This window comes from Nannospalax galili, unplaced genomic scaffold (genome assembly GCF_000622305.1).
Source record: "Nannospalax galili isolate Female #2095 unplaced genomic scaffold, S.galili_v1.0 scaffold10, whole genome shotgun sequence".
Classification (NCBI taxonomy): Eukaryota; Metazoa; Chordata; class Mammalia; order Rodentia; family Spalacidae; genus Nannospalax; species Nannospalax galili.
In genome coordinates, this window is record NW_008331140.1 from 7,888,585 (window position 1) to 7,909,254 (window position 20,670).

Below are 20,670 nucleotides of genomic sequence, written 5' to 3' on the forward strand. Positions count from 1 at the left end.
TTGGGAGAGCTCTAGGGCCACCTGGCCTATGATTTGAAATGAGAAAAAGCATTGCAAATCTGATTTGATAGGAAAGGAATCTGGACATGAGCTCCTGCAGCGATTTCTATGTCTTCACCTGCTTTTCCAGGAGTGAGTACCAGCTGTAACTGAACAAATGACATAAAAGATGGTATCTAATAACCCCATCAAAAAGACACTCAGATTAATTTTCCAACAACCGGTTCCTCGAAGACTTGTCCTGACCCTCTAGTATCAATCACATAGCACCACAACATGGCATCACTGTGCACTAGAGGGATCACCCAGAGACCCCACCCACCCTCAGTCTGTACTGCCTTACAATGTCCATCCTACCCCCAGAAGACCTCTACCTAGTAATTTTGGGTACCCACTGCATCCCAATCCACAGGACCCACTCAAAAATCTCTTACTGGCCTGCTTAAGTAGCAAGTAAGCAGTCTGTGGACCACCTACTCTGCCTGGTATGGCCATTGCAAACCATTCTTCTGTGGGTTTAAGACCAAGGGATCCTCTTATGGCCACAGTTCTGGTACCTGGGATATAGAAGGTTTTTGTTCCATGTCGCTTTTGTTGTCTGGTCCCCAGTCCACGTTTTCCGTGGGAAATATGAATGAAAAAAAAAAAACACCCCCTCCAGCCCTGCTAATTTCCAGCACTCCTGGAAAAACAAAACACACAGACATATACGCAGGAGGAAAATGTGGGTGGGGTGAAGGGGAAGCAAAGAAGCAAACAAACAAAAAAAACATCCAATCCAGAAGATAAAAAGTAAAGACACATTTTTAGCTCCCTCTGGCTCAAACACAGAATCTGAGAGGAGGTAGAAGCACCCTCTGTGCAGACTTCATCTCTGTTGCACCTGCTATTGGAGGTACAAATGAATGCCTGCTGTTTTCCTGCTAAAAAAAGTAAAGAAAAGCATGCAGTTTGCCTGGGGATGTAGCTCAGTTGGTAGAGAGCTTGCCTACCATGCACAAAGAAGGCCCTGGCTTCCATCTCAAACTGCTGCATGAGTTTGATGGAGCATGTCTGTAATCTCAGCACTAGGAGAAGTCAAGGCAAGAGGATCAGAAATTCAAGGTCATCCTTAGCTTCGTAGTTAAATTCAAAGCCAGCCTGGGCTGTATGAGACCCTGTCTCAAACAGAAAAGAAAAACAAACACCATTTTTTCCTCTGTCTTTCCCCTGTCTGAATCTGTGTTTCTTTTGACGTAATATTGTTAACTGTAGAGCACATCCATCTTAAATCTTGAAATTTTAATGTCATGTTTTCATGATAAACAGTTCTAAATACCTACCTACATGCATACTTTTTTTTAATTTTGAGGAGGTTCAAATTAAGTTTAAAGAACTTAGTTTACAGAAAATGATGCATCACTGCTAAGAGTATCATCTACGAGCTAACTGCACCTTCAAAGTTATTTAAACAAAAGGGGCATTCTGATTGTCAGGAGACACAGTTGCCAAGATACATCCACACTTTCTTTGGTTCCCTCATGTCTAATTCTATGCCTAACCAGGAGACATAGCTACCAAGATACAACTGCAGTTGTCTTTGGTTACCTAACTAACTTCTTACCTACCCAGTCTCAACCCTATATGAAATGTAATTATAAATCCTCAATGCCAGCAAAATCAATTTGGTATTTCGCTTCATCCATGTTCCTGGGGATAAAAATTAGGACCTCACATGTTAGGCTACCACTGAGCTATAGCCCAATCCCTGAGCCTTTTATTTTAAGTGTTACATAAAATGTGAAGGAAATTCAGTTCAGCCCTTATTAAAAAACAGATTGCATTTATATTAATTTTATGTGTATTAATGTTTTCCCTGCATATATGTAAGTACAAACATGCATGCCTGGTGCCTGCAAGGTCAGAAGAAGGCATGGGATCCTCTGAAACTGGAGTTACATATAAGTGTTATGTGTCATGTGGGTCCTGGGAACTGAACCTTGGTCCTCTGTAAGATCAGTAAGACAGTAAGCATTGTAAATATTCTGAACTGATGCTCCATCTCTACAGGCCCTCAATCTTTGTTTTATATATCACTGATTCAGAATTTCCTCATTTTAGGATGGGATTATTTTATACTTTAACATCAAATCAAGTAAAATATTTAACCAGTACCTAGCACTTTATACACGCTAAAAGCATGTAGTATATTCTAAGATGATTGATAAAAATGATGTAGTTACTGTGATTTCCCCAAAGCTGTATTGGAGTGAATAGGTCCAGATTTTAAAAATGATTCCCAAGATAGCAAGCATAAATTTTATCACAAAAAACACTTTAAGCTCAAAAATAATAAAATTACAGCTTAAGTTTATTTTTAAAGATATACTTTAAACTTATTTTTTAAATTCCACACAAGAGTAATTTCATGAAGTGTCCTTATGGAAATTCCATGTTATTTAAAAATAAATGTGTATTGGATTAAAAGCTGTATACTTTAATAAGGAAGAATGTAATTCAAAATAATGGGAATACCAATTATTGACGAAGAAAAACAGTATATCACAGTTATTATTGTTGAGAATGAAACAGTATGACTGATTTGTAAGACTGTGTAACAGTTTCTTATACACACATGAGCTACCATGCCTGGCTTTTAAAAAAAATATTGAATTTTTGTGTGTTTCATACATATAAAATAATCTTTATACTCCCTTCCCCTTTGACACTCTCCCATAGTCCCCCCACTGGAGTTCATACATTCTGTCATTTGTATGAACACCTACTTTGTAAAATTAGTGTCCCAAGATGTCCCTCAGTATAAGTTCATCCACTGGGGTTTAGTCAGCCTATCTAGAATCCCTCCCTTCAAGAAGATCAGCTCTTCCTCACCCAGCAGTAATCAGCTGCCAATAATTCTTCGACTAAGATTGAGGCTTGTTGTTCATTTTCACAGTTCTGTACTGGGTTTTTTCTGTTTGAGTTAGCATGGGTCTTGTGCATGCTGATACCATTGCTGTAGGTTTGTGTGAGAAGGGTCCCAGGTGCCTGTAGGACTGTTGTATTCTTATATACCTCCTCCCTGGCTCTTACAATCTTTCTGCTCCCTTTCTGCAATGATCCCTGAGCCCTGTGTGGGTGGACCTCAATATAGGAGTCCTATCCAAGGACCCACACTCTGCTGAATCTTATTCTCTATGTTTTGGCCATTTGTGACCTTTTGTGTTCCTGGGACTCTGTTTCATGAGGGAGCTTCATTGATGAGAACTGAAAGATGCTCTAGTGTTCTCTTCATTCTTTGTTCTATGTTCCATGAGCCTTAGGTGTAGAGATTGCATCCTAGATGTGCCACTTAGGCTTGGGAAATTCACAGAGAATCTCTGTGTGTGACCAGTGATGTGACTGTAATAATCTCTGTCTGTTAAAAAAGAAGCTACTTTGATGAGTGGTGACAGGGATACTTGTCTATACATTTAAGGATCCATATTTTGCACATAGTAAGAAATTACATTTGTCTAGGGATATGAAAGCCTTGGGCTTTTAAAATGTTTTATGTATATTTTTATTGAATTTTGTACCTTTCATACAATAAACCTTAATCATCTTTATACCCCTCCCCCATCTGCACCCCCATACGCCCTTATCAGATTTCATGCATCTGTTATATATGTTAAGGCCTATCAAGTCAAGTTTTTGTACCCAGATGTCCCTCTATGCAAGTTATTGGTGATTTGTATTTCATTTAAGAACTATTTGTTCCATTCATTTGCTCATTTATTGATCTTTTAATTTTGGTTTGTTTGCTTTTTGTTTTCTAGGCAGTAGGGTCTCATGAAGCCCAGGCTGGCCTCAAACTCAGTAATCACATTGAACTTTTGATCTTCCTTCTTCCACCTCTCAGGTGCTGGTTTCACAGGTGTGTACCACTGTGCCTGCTTGCTGTATGCTAAGCAAATACTCTACCAACTGAGTTACATCTCCAGCCCAGATATTCTTCCAGTGTTTAACTTTTAAAATTCTCTAAATATTATAGATATTAATTTTCTGTTAGAAGTATAAATGGCAAATATTTTTCTCCCACTTTATAGGCTATCTCTTCACTGTGGCAATTGATTGCTTTGCTTTGGAGAAGCTTTATAATTTCATGCAATCCCATTTGTCATTTCTTGCTGTTATTTTCTTACCTTGAAATTCTCTTGAGATAATTGTTGCCTATACAATGAAAAGCCGTAATGGAAGATCTGAAATTATGAAACCACTATAGTCTTTAATCTTGATAAAGTTCAATATATCTATTTTTCCTTTTATTGCATATGCTTTTGTTGTTATATATAAGAATCCATTTTACCAAATTCAAGGCTGTAAAGGTATACTTGTGTGTTTTCTTTTAAGAATTTTGTAGTTGTAGCTCTTACATTTAGGTGTTGCTAGGATGGTATGAGCTAAGAGTCCAGCTTCTTTCTTTGTATGTGGCTATAACATTGTACTAGCACTCTCCACTGGAGAGTCTTGACCATAGTTCTCACAAATCAGTTGACCATAGCCAGGTGTGATGGTGCACTACTTGAATCTCAGCACTTGAGTGGTCAAAGTAGGAGGATCAAGAGCTTTAGGCTACCCTCACTGACAAAGCAAAATCCAGGCCAACCTGAGCTAAAAGAGACCCTGTCTCAAAATAACCACAAAATGAATTGACTAAAGATTGGTTTGCATTTGTTTCTGGATTTTCAAATTTGTTCCATATTGATGTTTCTCTGGTTTTGTACCAGTATTGCACTGTCAGCACCCCTTTGGCTGGAATCCCGCTGCTGCCGGGAGACCATTGCACATGGGTCCCCATAGTGGAAGGTGGGGTGAGGAGAGAGACCAGTGATGAGAGGGAGGCCTCAGGGCAGAGGTGAGTAAGATGGGAAGAAAACACCCTGGGAGGCTTTATCAGTGGACAGCTTGTTTATTATGGTGGAAGCAGAGGTTTATACAGGAAAGCTTTCTGGGCAAAGAGGCGGGGTTGGATTTCTGGTGGGCAGGCAGGTGCAGGGAGGGAGGGGGCTTCTAAGGCTACATGGCCTTTGTTCTGTCTTCCCATCACCTGATCTACAAGGGAACAAGTTAGGATTAAAGGATTAGGGATTTAACAGTTTTCCTTGGGGGTTGTTGGGTAAGAGACAGTGTATCTAGAATGTAGCGGGCCAGTTTCCTGCCATCCTCACTAGGAGGTGTCTGGCCTGGCGGCCATGCTCTATATTCCAGGCACTCCTGACTATCCCAACACTGCACTGTTGATTACTGTGCTTCCATAATAAATTCTTTTTGTCCTTATCCTCAACTTTATTTTTAACAATAAAGGAAACTATTGTTAAATGCCCCCTACATCACAAACATCTACAATGCAATCCTATCATAGTAAAATGTCACTCTATAGTTCCATGTGCTTGAGCATGAATATAATACTACATTGCCTAAATTTGGGGGGTCTTTTTGAGTCAGGGTGTCCCTGTAGCCCCAGCTGGCCTGGAACTCACTATGTAAATCAGGCTGGCCTTGAATTCACAGAGATCTGCCTGCTTCTGCCTCCAGAGTGCTGGGACTAATGGCATATGCCCTTGCACTCTGCCTTTAAATTATTTTTCATATACAAATAAATTACAAAAATAGCATTGTAGTTTGAGCATGCATAATAAAATTTTAAATCAAGGAATGAATTCTCCATGGGTGGATTGCAGCTCAGTTGAAAGGGTGATTGGTATGTAGCATGTATGGTGTTCTGGGTTAAATGCCTAACACACATACAACTGGGTGTGATGGCGTATAGCTGTAATTCCAGCATTCAGAAGGAGGAGGAAAAAAAATCAGAAGTTCACGGTCATCCTTAGCTAGTAGAGCAGAGCGTCTGAGACCACCCTGGGCTATATGAGACCCTTTCTCAAAAAAAAAAAAAGAAGAAGAAAGAAAGAAAGGAGAGAAAGAAAGAAAGAAAGAAAGAAAGAAAGAAAGAAAGAAAGAGAAAGAAAGAAAGAAAGAAAGAAAGAAAGAAAGAAAGAAATTTGAGTTCATCACAGAAAAAGTGATTTATTTAATATACATCAAGCAGTGGTGGGCTTGGCAGTTACAAGAGTACTTCCTGTAGCTTTTGTTGCTAATTACTTGAAAAACATTACTAGAATGTGTAGGACATTAACACGTGGTTTTCTAGTTCCAACTGGCACGATTATGTGAGGCTTTTCCTCCTTGGTTCTATTAATATGGTATATTAGGTGATTGATTTGTGTATGTTGAAACACTCTCAGACTTCTTGGGTAAATCTGAGTTAATCATGATGAATAGTAAGTACTATATGTTACTGAATTCCATTTCTCTATTCTTGGCTTGAGTCATTTATATCTATATTGATGAAGTATATTTGCATGTGGTTTTAAGAAATCAGACGTCTTTATCTAGCATGATAATACTGGGCTCAATGAACAAGTAGGGAAGTGTTGCTTCTGTCCAGTGTTTTCTAAGAGTCTGAGAAGGATTGATGTTAATTCTTTCTAAATGTTTGGAAGAATTCGTTTCTGAGGCTACATTTACCCTGCTGTTTCATTTCTGGGAGGTTTAACATCATCGCCTGTTATGGATTTGCTTAGATTTTAAAAATTTCTTCTTAATTCAACATTGTTGCATTGTTTGTTCCTCAAAATTATCCATTTCTTTAATGTTTCCAAATTGTTTCTATTAGTCCCTTTTGGTCCTTGTATTTATTTCTGGAGGTTTGCAGCTATGGCACCAGTATAAGTTCAACATCAGTGAGGAAAAGGCCGCATCACAATGGAGGGAGCATGTGCAAGAGGGAGAAATCACATGACTAAATAAGAGGCCAGACAGGAAAATGGCAATTTTAATGCAAGGAAACTAGGTCTAAGTTCAGGCAATTTAATGAGATGAACTTCCTTAACACTGTCGATGTAAAACTATGAATGTTTTAAATGCGTTGTCAAAGTAATTACCACTATTTTCCCTTGCACCTGAGATTATAAGACTAGAGGTGGGATGGCAGGATAATTCCTGATATGTAGTTATTTCATTAAATTGAACTGCTGTACCTCATATCTGATATTTTATACTTATTGCAGAAGTTTCCTCATTCACAGATGATACCACGGCTAAGTCATACCTATGATAAACTTTTGAGAGTTTAATTACATTTATAAGACCAAGCTATCATTTTTAGCTTTTTGTTGCACTTTACTTGAGTCAAGTTAAAGTTGTTTAAAGCATAATATAAAACACCGGTCTGTCTAGCACACTTGCCTCCAATATGTTATGATCCAGCAGAAAGGCCCCCAGAAGGTGCCAAGCCAATGAGAATGCTTTGCTCTTGGAATTCCAGACCTGTGAGCTAAGTCAACCTTTTTTCTTTACATAAAATATTTAAAGCAACAGAGAGCAACAAAAAAAAAAATCTAAAAGATGTATTGCTATTAAAAGGCAAATGCCTACTGACGTTCAAATTTATTTTGCAGAATATTGTTCATAATGAGCTTTTAGTGGAAGTAAATGTAATTTTGTAAACAGTACTGCTCTGCATGCACATCCCCCCGAGCGAGCATGCGCATATTGTGTGCGCGCGTGTGTGTGTGTGTGTGTGTGTGTGTGTGTGTGTGTATGCACATTAATAGTGTGTATTCAATGCTGTTAACTAGTAGGTGACTTATCCTCAATATTTCTTCTTTAACATTATGCAAACATTTATTTTCATTAAACATATCCTAAAATTAAATAGTAAACATTATGATTCATCACGCCAAAATGTATTTTATAAAAAGATGTAACATCACTTTTCTGTTATTGGATTAAGATTGTGAGAGATACGAAGATTATGTCAGTTTTCCTTATGACTCAACTACTTAATTTTCTGTTTATTCTTACTCCATTGACCTATAGTTTCATGATGGCCTTCTCTTTTCTGTCGCAGCATCTGTTGTTTTATTTACAAGAAGTCTACAGGCTTATTCTATTGTATCAGTAAGACAACTCTTTCAAATTGCATTATAGTGTGGATTTTTCAACTTTGCTTTATTTTTATACAATTTTTAAAAATTCTGTTTCTGAAGAAGAAATAGGGAAGTCAGTGTTTGGGAACTTTAGGAAGTTAGCAGTGAGTGTGGAGGAGATGGGTAGCTGGGTAGGTGCCATATTGTGGGAGTAGCAGCAGATTCTCCCTCAGCTCCAAAACTTCTCAGTAAAGAATTCACTTCCCAAATTTAAATTTGTCAACAAATGAATTTCCTCAGAGAGCACAATAGAAATAGGCAATACCAATTGTGAACCTGAAATGTAGTCACTAAGACATCTCCAGAAGAGCTGATGAAGCTATGTCTGTGTCCTTGTCAATGGTGGCATAATACTGGCAGGGAAGGAAATCAGATCCTCTCAAAAGTCTGTATCATCCAAGGACAACTGTGTAGAGGCTGTGGCTGAAATGTAAATAAGAAACAAGTCAAACCCCCTATTTTAAATATACACAAATATACTGTTTCTAAAACAGGAAAAAAGTATGCAAGGTGAAATGCCCTTTACTAAAAAGCTGGAAAAATCTCAAACATATCTAGTTAATACTGCTCTTTATAAAAGCAGTTATTCCTCTGAAGTATCTGTGATTCTCACTTGAAATAAGTTTACCTCTAATAACGTCTTGTACTTCTTTCTTCTTTAAGATAGAGCAAAGCATGTGGAGGGCTTAGGTGTCAGGATAGCAACATTTATAAAGTCCCTATGATTATAAGCTTGATTTATTTTTCATAGGACATCTCTTTTAATCCTTTTAGCAGTGCTAAGAAGAAGATAGTCTTAATCCCATCATTATAAGATAAAGAAAGTAAGCCTCAGAAATTAAGTCACTTGCCCACAATTAGGAAGATAAAGAACTAAGATTCACGTTTAGGATTTTCTGGATTCCCACTAATTTGCACTGAAGAGAAAAGTTGCAGTTTGATACTTATTACAAATTCTAAGTCCCTATATGTGGATACATAAGAATCTATGCTACTTCTTTAAAAATTTTGGTGGAGTTTTGTATATATGTTGAAATAATGAGGCTAATAGTATGATATTTGTGATTTATTTTTCTTCTAGTTTGTGCTTACACACATACAAAATACCAGTAATTCCCCTTTTGGCAAGGTTTCTTAAATTTTAACTTTTTTTTTAACTAGGTAGCCCAGAATATCCTCAGACTTACATGTAGCCAAGGATGGCCTTCAATTTCTGATCCTCCTGCCTTCACTGCTCAAATGCTGTGACTGTAGGTATGCAACACCATGCCCTGTTTATGAGGTGCTGAGGAAACCACTCTACCAATTGAGCTCTATCACCTGCCCCAGTTCATCTATTTTTCTTGAGACTGCTACCTACTATGTTTAGAGATAAATAAATTCCTCAACTGTATACGTATGAGTCAATTTTTAAAACTAGAACTCCCTAAGAAGTGCAGTTTATCATTATTCAATATCTGTAAGCTTATCTATGATAAAAGAGGTTTCTGCCCAACCTCTTGTCACTGAAAGTCGTTTTCTTTGTATTCCATTCCCCTAGCAGAGCAGGGGTAATTTAAATGGCTCGAGAGACAAGTCAACTTTCTGGGTAATGTCAGTTGCTACTCCGGAGTTCACTGTTAGTCTTCACTTAATCTTAGCCAAAGAACATGAAACCATTCACTATTTTAAGAAAGGTTACACCTAAAATGACAGGTACAAGCTGAGGATTTTGTTCAGTGGAACAGATCTTGCATAGTGTATGCAAAAGCCCCGGATTCGATTCCTAGTGTGGCGACAAACAAACAAATAAGTAAATAAATAAAACAAGCAAGCAAGTTCCTACATATGGTGGCTTTGGAAGAGAGTTGAGTCATTAATTTGGATGATGGTATAAACAGTCCCCAACTTACATTTTTTTTCTTTTTACTTTTATGTTGATAGCAAACACATACATGTTCAATATAAAACATATTTGGAATTTTATTCTGTTCACAGGCTAACTTCTTATAACCCATAATTCTGGGATTCAGCAGCAAGTCATAGCTCTTTAGGGTATCTTGAGTATAAACAGCTGATACTTTATGGTATACTGTATTTCTATGATGCTCTGTAGGTTTGATGTAGTAAACACATCCTAAGTTCCATGGTCTCTGATTCAGTTCCTGTTTTCAAGCTCCTGCCTTTAGGTCCTGATTTGGCTTTCTTTGGTGAAGGACTATAACTTGGAAACCAAATAAACCCTTTACTCCCCACGTTGTTTTTACTCATAATATTTTATCACAGCAACCGGAAAACAAACCAGGACACCTTGAAATCTGCAAGGCATTGATTCCAAACTCTCTGTACAGATAACCAAATCCATGGATGTTCGACTCCCCTGAATAAAATTGCAGTCTTTGCATATAACATCTGCACATACACACATGTTAAATTATGCTTAAATTATTTGTAATACCTAATAAAATGCACAGATTGTTATATTGCTTTGTATAAGGAATAATAACAAGAACAAAGTTTGCACATGTTCAGCAGAGACACAACCTTGATAGGCCTAATTGCTTAGTACATGAGTCCTAAAGAGAGACTAAGGATCTGGGAAACATGCAGAGACTGCAGAACAGCTTGCCTGCACATTCCTTCATTCCCGTGGAGTCAGCATAGTATTCAGCAACAGCAAACTCAAAGTTCTGAATTTTTTTTTCAAATATTTAAATCCATATTTGGTTGAATCCGTGGATGCATAATTCACAGATGCAGAGAGCCAACTGTACTTTCAATAAATGAATCACAGTCTGAGGATACAGCTCAGTGATAGAGCACTTACTTGCCAAGTACAAACAAGGCTTTGGATTCATCACTAGTACTGCAGTAAAAAAATCTAAATGAACCTTTCCTAAAACGAAAGCCTCCTATTATGTGTGTCTTACCATCTGTAAAAAGCCAGGAGTGCCTCAAATGTTCCTTCTCACTGTGTTGCTGTAGTTGTAGTATTCAAACAACCTTCTTTGTCATGGGCACTAAGCACAATATCATATCCCTGAGTAACAGCCCTCAGTTCCCCACTAGCTCACAGATATTTAATCAAGTAGGGAGCTGGGTTACATCACTCTCTGATTACTACAAATCCTGCCCTTCCACAACCACAGCTTGTTCAATTTTTTCCCAAGTGCCCACTCATGTGGCCTTCAATAACATACAATATTGTGGTGCTATCATTATATGTGACTAATATACTACTGCTTATTTAATCTGTTGAGAGTTGGGAGTTATAATTTTAATCATTCTTATGCCTCTGTGGTAAGAATTTTTCACCAGTATGAAAAGGAGATAATCAAAACACACTGCTAAGAATTTTACATCACAATTAATTGCATATATAATTCAAGACAATGATTTATTACGGGATTGTTTAAAATACCAACCTGAAAACTACCTAAATGCCTGCCAATAGACAACTTTATTTTGGGGTGTCCAGAAGAGACCCTTTTGGTTATATAATCCAAGGATTTGAAAGCAAAATCTCAAAGTGATAGCTGCCTCCTTTTGCATTCATTGTAGCATTTGTTGCAATAGTTAAAATATGGAAACAGCTTAAATTATATCAACAGACAAATAAAGAAAATGTGGTGTTTCTCTGAGCTTGTGCATAATATTCCATTATGCAATACATGAGTATATGTATAGATAATAGAATAACACATTTAATGGAATATTATTCACCCTATAAGAAGGTAATCTTACCATTTATGATAACATGGATGAACCTGAAGAACATTACACTAAGTGAAGTAGGCCATTCAGAGAATGACATATAAAGTGTAGTTCCACCTAGGTGAGTGATTTTTTTTAAACAGTCAAATATGCCAGTTACAGTAGCACATGCCTATAATTCCAGCCCTCAGGAGGTTGGAGCAGGAAGAAATGAGTGTTAGGCTAGTCTGGACTGTAGTGAGACCATGTGTTAAAAACAAAAAACAAAAAAAAGGAACCAAAGAAAGAAAGGAAGGAAGAAAAGAAGGAAAAGAAAGAGAGAAAAGAAAGAAAGCCACATGTGGTGGCATAGTACTGTAATCCCAGTTCCAGGAGAATCTTGAGCTTGTGGCGATCCTGGGCTACATAATCAAACATTGTCAAATTCACAGAAGACAGTGGAAAAGCAGCTTCCAGGGGAATGGGAGAAGGGAAATGAGGAACTAACATTCAGTCAGTGTAGAGTTTCAATGATACAAGAAGAGTAAATTCTAGTTATTTGTCTACACATCATTGTGCACATAATTATCAGTTCTGAACTGTGTACTTAACTTTCTGCTAAAGACTTTAATCTTACGCTCAATATTCTTTTTAAAAACATTTTGTTTATTATGCTTATTTTCTGTGTATGAATGTCTTGCTTTCATGTGTTTAAGTGTATCTGTGTTATGCAATGCCTGCAGAGGTCAGAAGAGGGCATTGTATCCCCTGGAAATGGTATTACAGATGGTTGTTAGCTGCCATGTGGGTGCAGGGAATCGAACCTGGGTCCTCTGCAAGAGCAGCCAGTGCTCTTAGCTACTGAGCCCACTCCAGCCCCTCAGGTTCAATATTCTTCGCACAAAAAAATATTGTGGTATACCTGTGTATGTTGGTACAGAAAAAGTTACAATATATATTATTTCATAAAAAAGCTTAAGTTTGTAGTATCATTTCATCTATTTGGGTTTTTCAAATATGTATAAAGGAAAGTACTAGCAGTGGTTGTCTTTGGGGTTATAGTTATAAGCCCGCAGGTGAGGAAATATTTGTATTTGCATATATACATATATTTATTTATTTGTATCTATATACATATATTTTTTGAGATAGGATCTCAGTCAGTAGCCACCTGCCTGGCCTAGTACTTGTTATACAATTCAGCCTTAGCCTGGATCATGGCAGTTCAACCTCAGCCTCTATAAGGATGCCTCTACAGCATGAGCCACTCCGCCCAGCTCTATAAATGCATTTTAATCCTGGAATGTTACTAAGGAATCTACTACTGGTGGTTTTCTTTGTTATTACAATTATAGGTTTTCGGGTGATTAGAGAGACAGTAATTGATTTTAGACTTTTCTATTCATTTGATTAAGGGCTTGAGGGTGTAGCTCAGTGACAGAGTTTGATCCCCACCACTATAAATAGATTAATGACAAAAGGCACGACTCCTACTGATTGAGGAGCTCATAATGTAGTGAAATGCTGGACAGAGTGTCACAAAGTAGGGTGGAGAAGTCTCAAAACTGATTGAGGATCTTCATCAGGCATCCACATGTGTGAAACTGGAGGGCATTGGGAGACGTATTCCCAAGACAGAATCACCTACTTTTGTGTATCCCAGCTGATCTAGAACCCTTGATCCTCCAAGCTCAACCTCCTGTGTGCTGGGATTACAAGAGTGTTTCAGCATACCAAGCTTCAGGTCCACATTTAGCTAAGATATATGCTAAAAACAAAAAATTCTGTACACTTAACGCCAAAATCTTAACACCTAGTGTTATTTTTAAAAGGACAGAACCAAGTATCTCAAAGTGTCCTTGAGGATGGAAAAAAAGGCCAGAAGCTTATTTCCATGTAATAGAAGCCAAATGAAGCCTACTTAGACCATGTCTCAGTTACCCTTTGTTTCTGGGTTACTGGAATTCTACCCTTTACAAAATATTAACAAAAATATTGCCAGTCTCCTTGAACTAAGGCAGAGGTTTAGGCTCCAGTATATCTCATAAAACAAAGCTGACTCAAGAGTACAATAGAAAGGCAAAACTGATTTCAACTTCAGCCTTCCTTAGGGGAGAATTCACCTTCTCCTTTAAGTGTCCACTTTGTTCCTTCTCTAAATGGGTATTTTCAGTTTTAATGCTAATTGATTTTTATTACCTTATTTATTTTCTTAGTTAAAATATGCTCTTAGGAACTTTAAAAATAACTGCTCTTCTTCCATAAGCTTCTACTTAATAGGCATTGTCATAATAGGTCGCCTTCAGCATTGCTAATGTTGAGACCCCAGCACATTTCTAGCAAATCAAATCAAGTTTTATTTAGTTCAATTTAAAGAATGAATCAGCTTTGGATGTCCTCTAAATGAATTACAAATTAATTGGCTGAGTGTGTTCAATGTTCTGTTCATTACGCCTTCCATTCTGACAGTAATGCAGGTTAACTTTTAGCACTAGAGAATTTGGTGCGATGGAAATTTATGGGAATATTTATGATGGCTGTTATGATGAATTATTTGAATCTTCCTAGAATGTTATATAGTTTATTCTGCTATTGGTTTTGAGAATTTTAACTCCACAAATGTTGCATAACCAATGTAAAATGAACACCTAATGTGAATTTTTATGTTGCAAATAAGGATTATTGTGCTTGATTAGGAAAACATTAGATAACATGTTTGGATTCATTTATTAAAAATGTAATTTAGTAGTCATCGTTAAAATGAATTTTACTTAAAGATTTTAGGTAAGAAGGAACAGATTCAGTTGATAATCAAAATTTTAAAGATCTACTTTATTTTTAAATTATGTATATGTGTATATCTGGCTGTGTATATGTACACCACATGCATGCAGGTATTCACAATGGCCAGAAAAGGGTTTCAGATCCCCTAGGAACTGGAGTTAGAGGTGACTGTGAGCAGCATGATGTGGCTACTGTGAACCCAACTTTGATCATCTGGAAGAAGACCTGTGTGTGGCCCTAACTGATGAGCCATCTCATAAGCTCCAGATAATTGGATTCATTAGCATACACACATACACACACACACATGCACGCATGCACTCATACACACATTCACATACATACATCCCTCTTAGTAGTAAACAGAATTCATAAATTGATTTCCCGCTGTACTGATTAGTTTTGGCAACTTGACACAAACTAGAGTTACCTGGGAAGAGGGAACTTCAATTGAGGAATTTTCTTCAATAATATTGGCCTGTGGCCATGTCTGTGAGGCATTTTCTTAATTGCTAATTGATGTAGGAGGACTCAGCCCACTGTGGGCCTGCCATCTGTACAGAGGTGAACATGAGTTGTTTAAGAAACATAGCTGAACAGCCAGAATAAACAGCATTCCTCCATGGGTCTGTTTCAGTTATTGCCTCGAGGCTCCTGTCTTGAGCTCCCGTACTGACTTTCCTTGATAATATACTGTAACATATAAGCTGAAATAAACCCTTTCTTCCCCCACATTGCTTTTGGTCATGGTATTTCCACAGCAATGGAAAGGAAATTAGAACTTCCTCCCAGTGGCTAAAATATTTTTCAGAAGATTGTGCCCTTAAAACTAATTTTTTTCCAGGACTGAAGAGATGGCTCAGAGGTTAAGAACACTGGCTGTTCTTGCAGAAGACCTGGGTTCAAATCCCAGTACCCACATGGCAGCTAACAACTGTCTATAAATCCAGTTCCAGGGGATCTGACAGCCACTTCTGTCCCCTGCAGGCATTGCATGATACGGGTGTGCTTATGTGCAGGCAATACACATACACGCACACACATAAAATAAAATAATAAATTTTTAAAAATTAAAAAAACTAAAAGTAATTTGTTTCCATTGTTCATCAGTTATGACACCCTTTGTTGCCATTTTTCCATGTTGTATATAATTTCATTGGGAAGTATGGTAAATGTATGACCATATAAACACACAGAGGCCAGAAGAGGACCTCGGTTGTCCTGCTCAGTTATGCTCTGCCTTATTCCTATAGACATGGTCTCTCATTGAACCTTCAACTTGCCGTTTTGTCTAGGATGACTGGCCAGCAAACTCTAGGGATCCAGCTATCCCCACTTCTCAAGGCAAACCCAGCCACATACTGCTTTTACTGGGATGCTTGGGAATCAAGCTCAGGTCCTTATGCTTGCACAGCAAGTGCTCTTGCTTTGCACCATTACCCCAGCTTCTGAGTATATATTTTATTTCCCAGTGTTACCTAAATGTGATTCAAGATGTCCTCCATACTAAATTTCAGTTAGAAAGGAAATGTTATAAGGAGTATTGAGTAGGAAGTATTTGAGGGGTATTTGTAGTGCAGAGTCAAATAAACTTCCTCTTAGGCAAAAGGTCACAACAAAACATCTATTGCATTACTTTTCCTGGGGAGATGTGAACAATGTCTATTCACTCCAGATAGGGTAACCAGTACAGTAAAGATTCCATCCATCCAATTCCAGCTTAGTAAAACATTGGGTTTATTGGGTTTACTTACAGGAGCATAGACAACTCGAAACCAGCTGCATCACACAAAAGTCCTGTCCCAGCATGGTTGAGCACCTCATTGAACTGCCTCGTAGGGTCCTGCCTTAAGTTAACCTTCTATATCATTTAGCACCTCTGAAGGTGACATGCAGCTGGAAGACAGGAGTGAAAGTTGGTTGTGTTTCTAGTTGAGAGTCATCTACCTTTCCATCTTCCCTACTAGGGAGTATTGACAGCTCCATTAGCATAGTCATATTTCAATGCTAATGTGGTGGTCAAGGTTATCTCTTGTCCATGTTAGTAATGAGATGGTCATGTTATGTGCATAAGAACGAGCTATTCTACAACTTCATGCCCAAGCATGACTTGCAACATTTTGTTTAACTAGATCACTGTTATAATCTATCTAGTTCTGTTCCTCCCCCTCTGTCCCTCGCTCCTTTCCTTCCTCCCCTCCTCCCTGTCTCCATCTGTTTCTTCCTCTTTCTCTAAACCTGTTTCTCAACTCATGTCCCTCTTCCTTCCTTTCATTCTACACTCACCTTCTCTCCTAGCTCCTTCTCTTTCTCTCATTCTTTCTCCTTTTCCTTCATTGTAAACACACACACACACACACACACACACACACACGCACACACGCACACACGGACACAGACACAGACACGGACATGGACACACACAGGGGACTCACAGGATATATACTTTTAATTAAAGCCCACTTTTAGATTTTTCGACTACCACTTGAGATAATTGGAGACATCATAGGGATAAAGGCTACAGGGGGAAAAATCAGAGATATTTCTATTTCTAGCTCTGCATTGGACTCTCGTGCCCTATTGAATGAGTCCTTTGACCTTTTTTTCCCCAATGCCTTATCAGCAAAATGAAAGTCATTATTCTATCATGTTTCTCATTCACTTCCTAGGGATGCCTCCAAGACTCATTGAATTAAAACAATGTATAAAGCTCGTAGCTTACTGGATTATTTAAAAAAAAAAAAAAGCCTAAGAACAAAAACGTTAGTTTTATGAGGAAACTTTCTGAAGCCATATATATGATTCTTGTTTTACAGCTACAGTATCCTCTTACATTTCACTTATTTGCCTTTTAAATTAATCATGTTACCAAGGGCCCTGAAATTCATAAACCTGATGCATCATGAAATAAGAAATAAACTGATAAAAGCAAAATAGATTTATTTGCAGTTTGGCCAGGCTGGGGAAAAGAAAGACTCATAGTTTCTCTTTACCTCTTTTGTAGCAGTGTTACAATTTTATAGAAAAGATGAAGCAAGACACAAAATATGTGTAGGCTAGATTTAATTGTCAAAATTAGGTGAAATCTCTTCTTGGGAGGCAAGTTCGTGGGACAACTTTAGTTTTTCTTGACCTAGCATGGGATTCCTGGGGAAATTTTAATTCTTTAAGGTCTAGGGTTTCGGTAACCTGGTAACTGGAAGGAGGAGCATATGTTCTCTATAACAACACCTCCTCCCCCTCCGCAGTGGGTTACAGCATTATTGGGAAACTAATGAATAGGTTTGTAAGACAAATCTAAACTAACATCAAAAAGCAGTGCACCAATGTTAGTCCATCTTTGGGGTGTGTGTTGGGGAGTGTCAGAAGCACGTGTATACAAGTGTGTGCGTACACGTAGAGACCAGGGAGTCATCTGGAACACCATCTACTTCCTTTGAGACACAGTCTTGTACTGAGCTGGAATTAACCAGTTAGGTTAGATTGGCTGGCCTGTGAAACCCAGGGATCCTCCTGTCTGTGCCTGCCTCGCTCTGGGATTATGAGACCATATCACCATGCTGGGATTTTTACAGGAGTGCTAGGGATCCAATGAAGCCCTTCCTACTTGTAGAGCAAGCACTTTACTAGCTGAATCACACACCCCAAGCGCTTTGTCTTTGTTTTTTTAACATTTTGTAATGTGTGTTGATATGTACAGTATATATACATAATATTTGAAAAATATATATTAAAATGTTAACAAATGTTGTTCCTAGTTGTTAATTTATTTTCTTATTTATCTATGTTTCATATAATGAATATGTTTGTGTAATGAATATCATTTTAAATTATTATTTTTATATTACTGTTAGTTAAAGGTAATTCTACTGTATTTTATCATGGAAATTTAAAATAAGGAAAATGCAAAATGCCCATTTTCAAAATGAGAGAACATGGCAAGTCTTGTGAAACCTATTTACTGTTTTTGCTGGGTTCATAAACTCACTGTCTCACTTTCTTTGGATTCCAAAGAATTTAGGAAACAAAAATTAGCAAAGAAAAATGGATTTATTTGCAGTTTGACTAAAGTGGGGGAGAGAACTCTAATTTCCTCCCCACCATGCCTATAGTCATAATTTATAGAAAACCAGGAGACAAAAGCTAGAACATACACAAATGTAACTGTGAGATAGGCCAATTGATCCTTTTCTGGGAGCAAGGAGACCTGGGTCCCAGGTTGTCTCTGACACAGTTTTTATTTAAATCCAGGTGAAGAAATCTGGTATCTTAAAGACCATCCCTATTTTGAAAAATGAAACAGTTTTGTGCAATGTAGAATTCTTATCCATTCTAGGCCTGGTAGAGCTCTTTTCCGTGAGTCCGTTGCTATGATAGGTAGAGAATGCCAGTCTTGCCTTTCCTTGGGACATTATCTTGAGCGGCTGACTCCTGTATTCCCCTTAAAGAAGCTAATTTGGCAAGTGAACAAAAGTTATGGTCTGTGTCTGACAGCTGAAAGGAGAGGAACAAGCGTCTCACTGTAAAATGTGTGCTGCCTGTTTCCTCATAGGATCACTGTTACACTGTCATGTATTGAGTTTAATTTGGCACTTTTCACCCTGTTGCTTCCTTTGACTATACTATTTTTTCATGTATTTTTCAGCTACAGGACCGCACTCAGTTCAGTGACCGAGACTTGTCCACCCTAAAGAAGTATTGGGACAATGGTATGACCAGCCTGGGCTCTGTTTGCAGAGAGAAGATAGAAGCAGTTGCAACTGAATTAAATGTTGACTGTGAAATAGTTCGGGTAAGGCATTTTCCAGTTTTAGTTGATGAGCAGCATAAATGACAGCTTGAAAACTAACCGCATGAGGCACTGCAAACAATATCACTGATGAAGTGAAAAGACCTGAACAATGGGGGACATCTTTTCCAAATTGTGTATCTGATCAGGAACATATCCAAAGTATGTAAACAGCACAATTCAGTAATGAAAAGGCAAATAAAGCAGTTTTAAAATAAGCAAAAGATCTGTATAAACATTTCTCCAAAGTACATAAATGTCCAATAAACGGATACAAACATATTTAACATCACTAGTCATTATGGAAATTGAAGTCAAAACAAAAATGAAATAGTAGAACCCACCATGATGGTTTTAATATAAAGGATAGATAATAAGTATTAGTCAGGACGTAGAGAAACTGGACACCTAATGTGCTGCTGGTGGGAATGTAAAATGTTTACATTTCCAGATTAGAAAAGATTCCTCAAATAGTTGAACATATGCCATAAGACATTTTATAAATCAGCAATTCTACTTCTAGCTATATACTTTGAAAATAAAAAATATGAAACATATGTCCACACCAAAACTCAGGCACAGATATGCCTAACAACATTATCCATAGTAGCACGAAAGTAGAAACATCCAAAATCTCCTCCTAATGAATAAACAAAATATGTTATGTACATATAATAGAATATTATAGGACTGTTTAAAGTAATGGGATACTGATATATGCTACAAGATAGATAAGTCTTGAAAACGTTGTACAAAGGAAAAGAATCCAGGGCCAAAACCCACTTACTACATAATTAAATTTATATGAAAGTACAGAATAGGTACACTGTAGAGACAGAAAGTAAATTGGTGGTTGCCAAGGGATTGGTGTAGGGAGGGAAGGGCTATGGCTACTAATGGGTGTTGGGTTTCTTTTGAACATCATGTAACTGTTCTGGAGTTTGCCATGTTAAAACTATCAATATCCTGAATATATCTTTTTTATTTTAATATTTTTAGTATTTTATTTGTGTTGAGTGCATTGCTTGCACATGCGTAAGTGCACCCATGTCAGAAGTCAGAAGAAGGCATCGAATTCCCCTGGAACTGGAGTTGCAGTTGGTTGTTAGCCACTGTGTGCGTGCTGGGAATCGTACCTGGGTCCTTTGCAAGAACAGCCCCCTGAAAATATCTCAATTTTACATATTAAATGAGTGAATTGCATGATATGACAAACATGCCTTAGTGATGTTATTTTACATTTGTTACAAATACCATCTAAAAATTCTATGAGGTAGTATGAAATATATCTCACATGTTTATATAATAAATAACAAATAAACATAACTATATTGATCAATTTTGGGAATACTAGTTCACATTCTATTTGAAAGATATTGATAGAAGGTTTAGATAATAGTGGTACTGTAAATA

The 20,670-nt window shown here is 37.5% G+C and overlaps 1 protein-coding gene across 1 annotated transcript in view; it reads left to right on the plus strand.

Moving 5' to 3' along the window:
- The window catches only part of Hdx (highly divergent homeobox), a 150,332-nt gene that overhangs the window by 90,965 nt on the left and 38,697 nt on the right, over window positions 1-20,670 (plus strand). Inside the window, exon 5 of the mRNA XM_008822589.2 lies at window positions 19,114-19,260. Coding sequence (XP_008820811.1) covers window positions 19,114-19,260 — 147 coding nt within the window. The remainder of the gene's footprint in view (window positions 1-19,113; window positions 19,261-20,670) is intronic.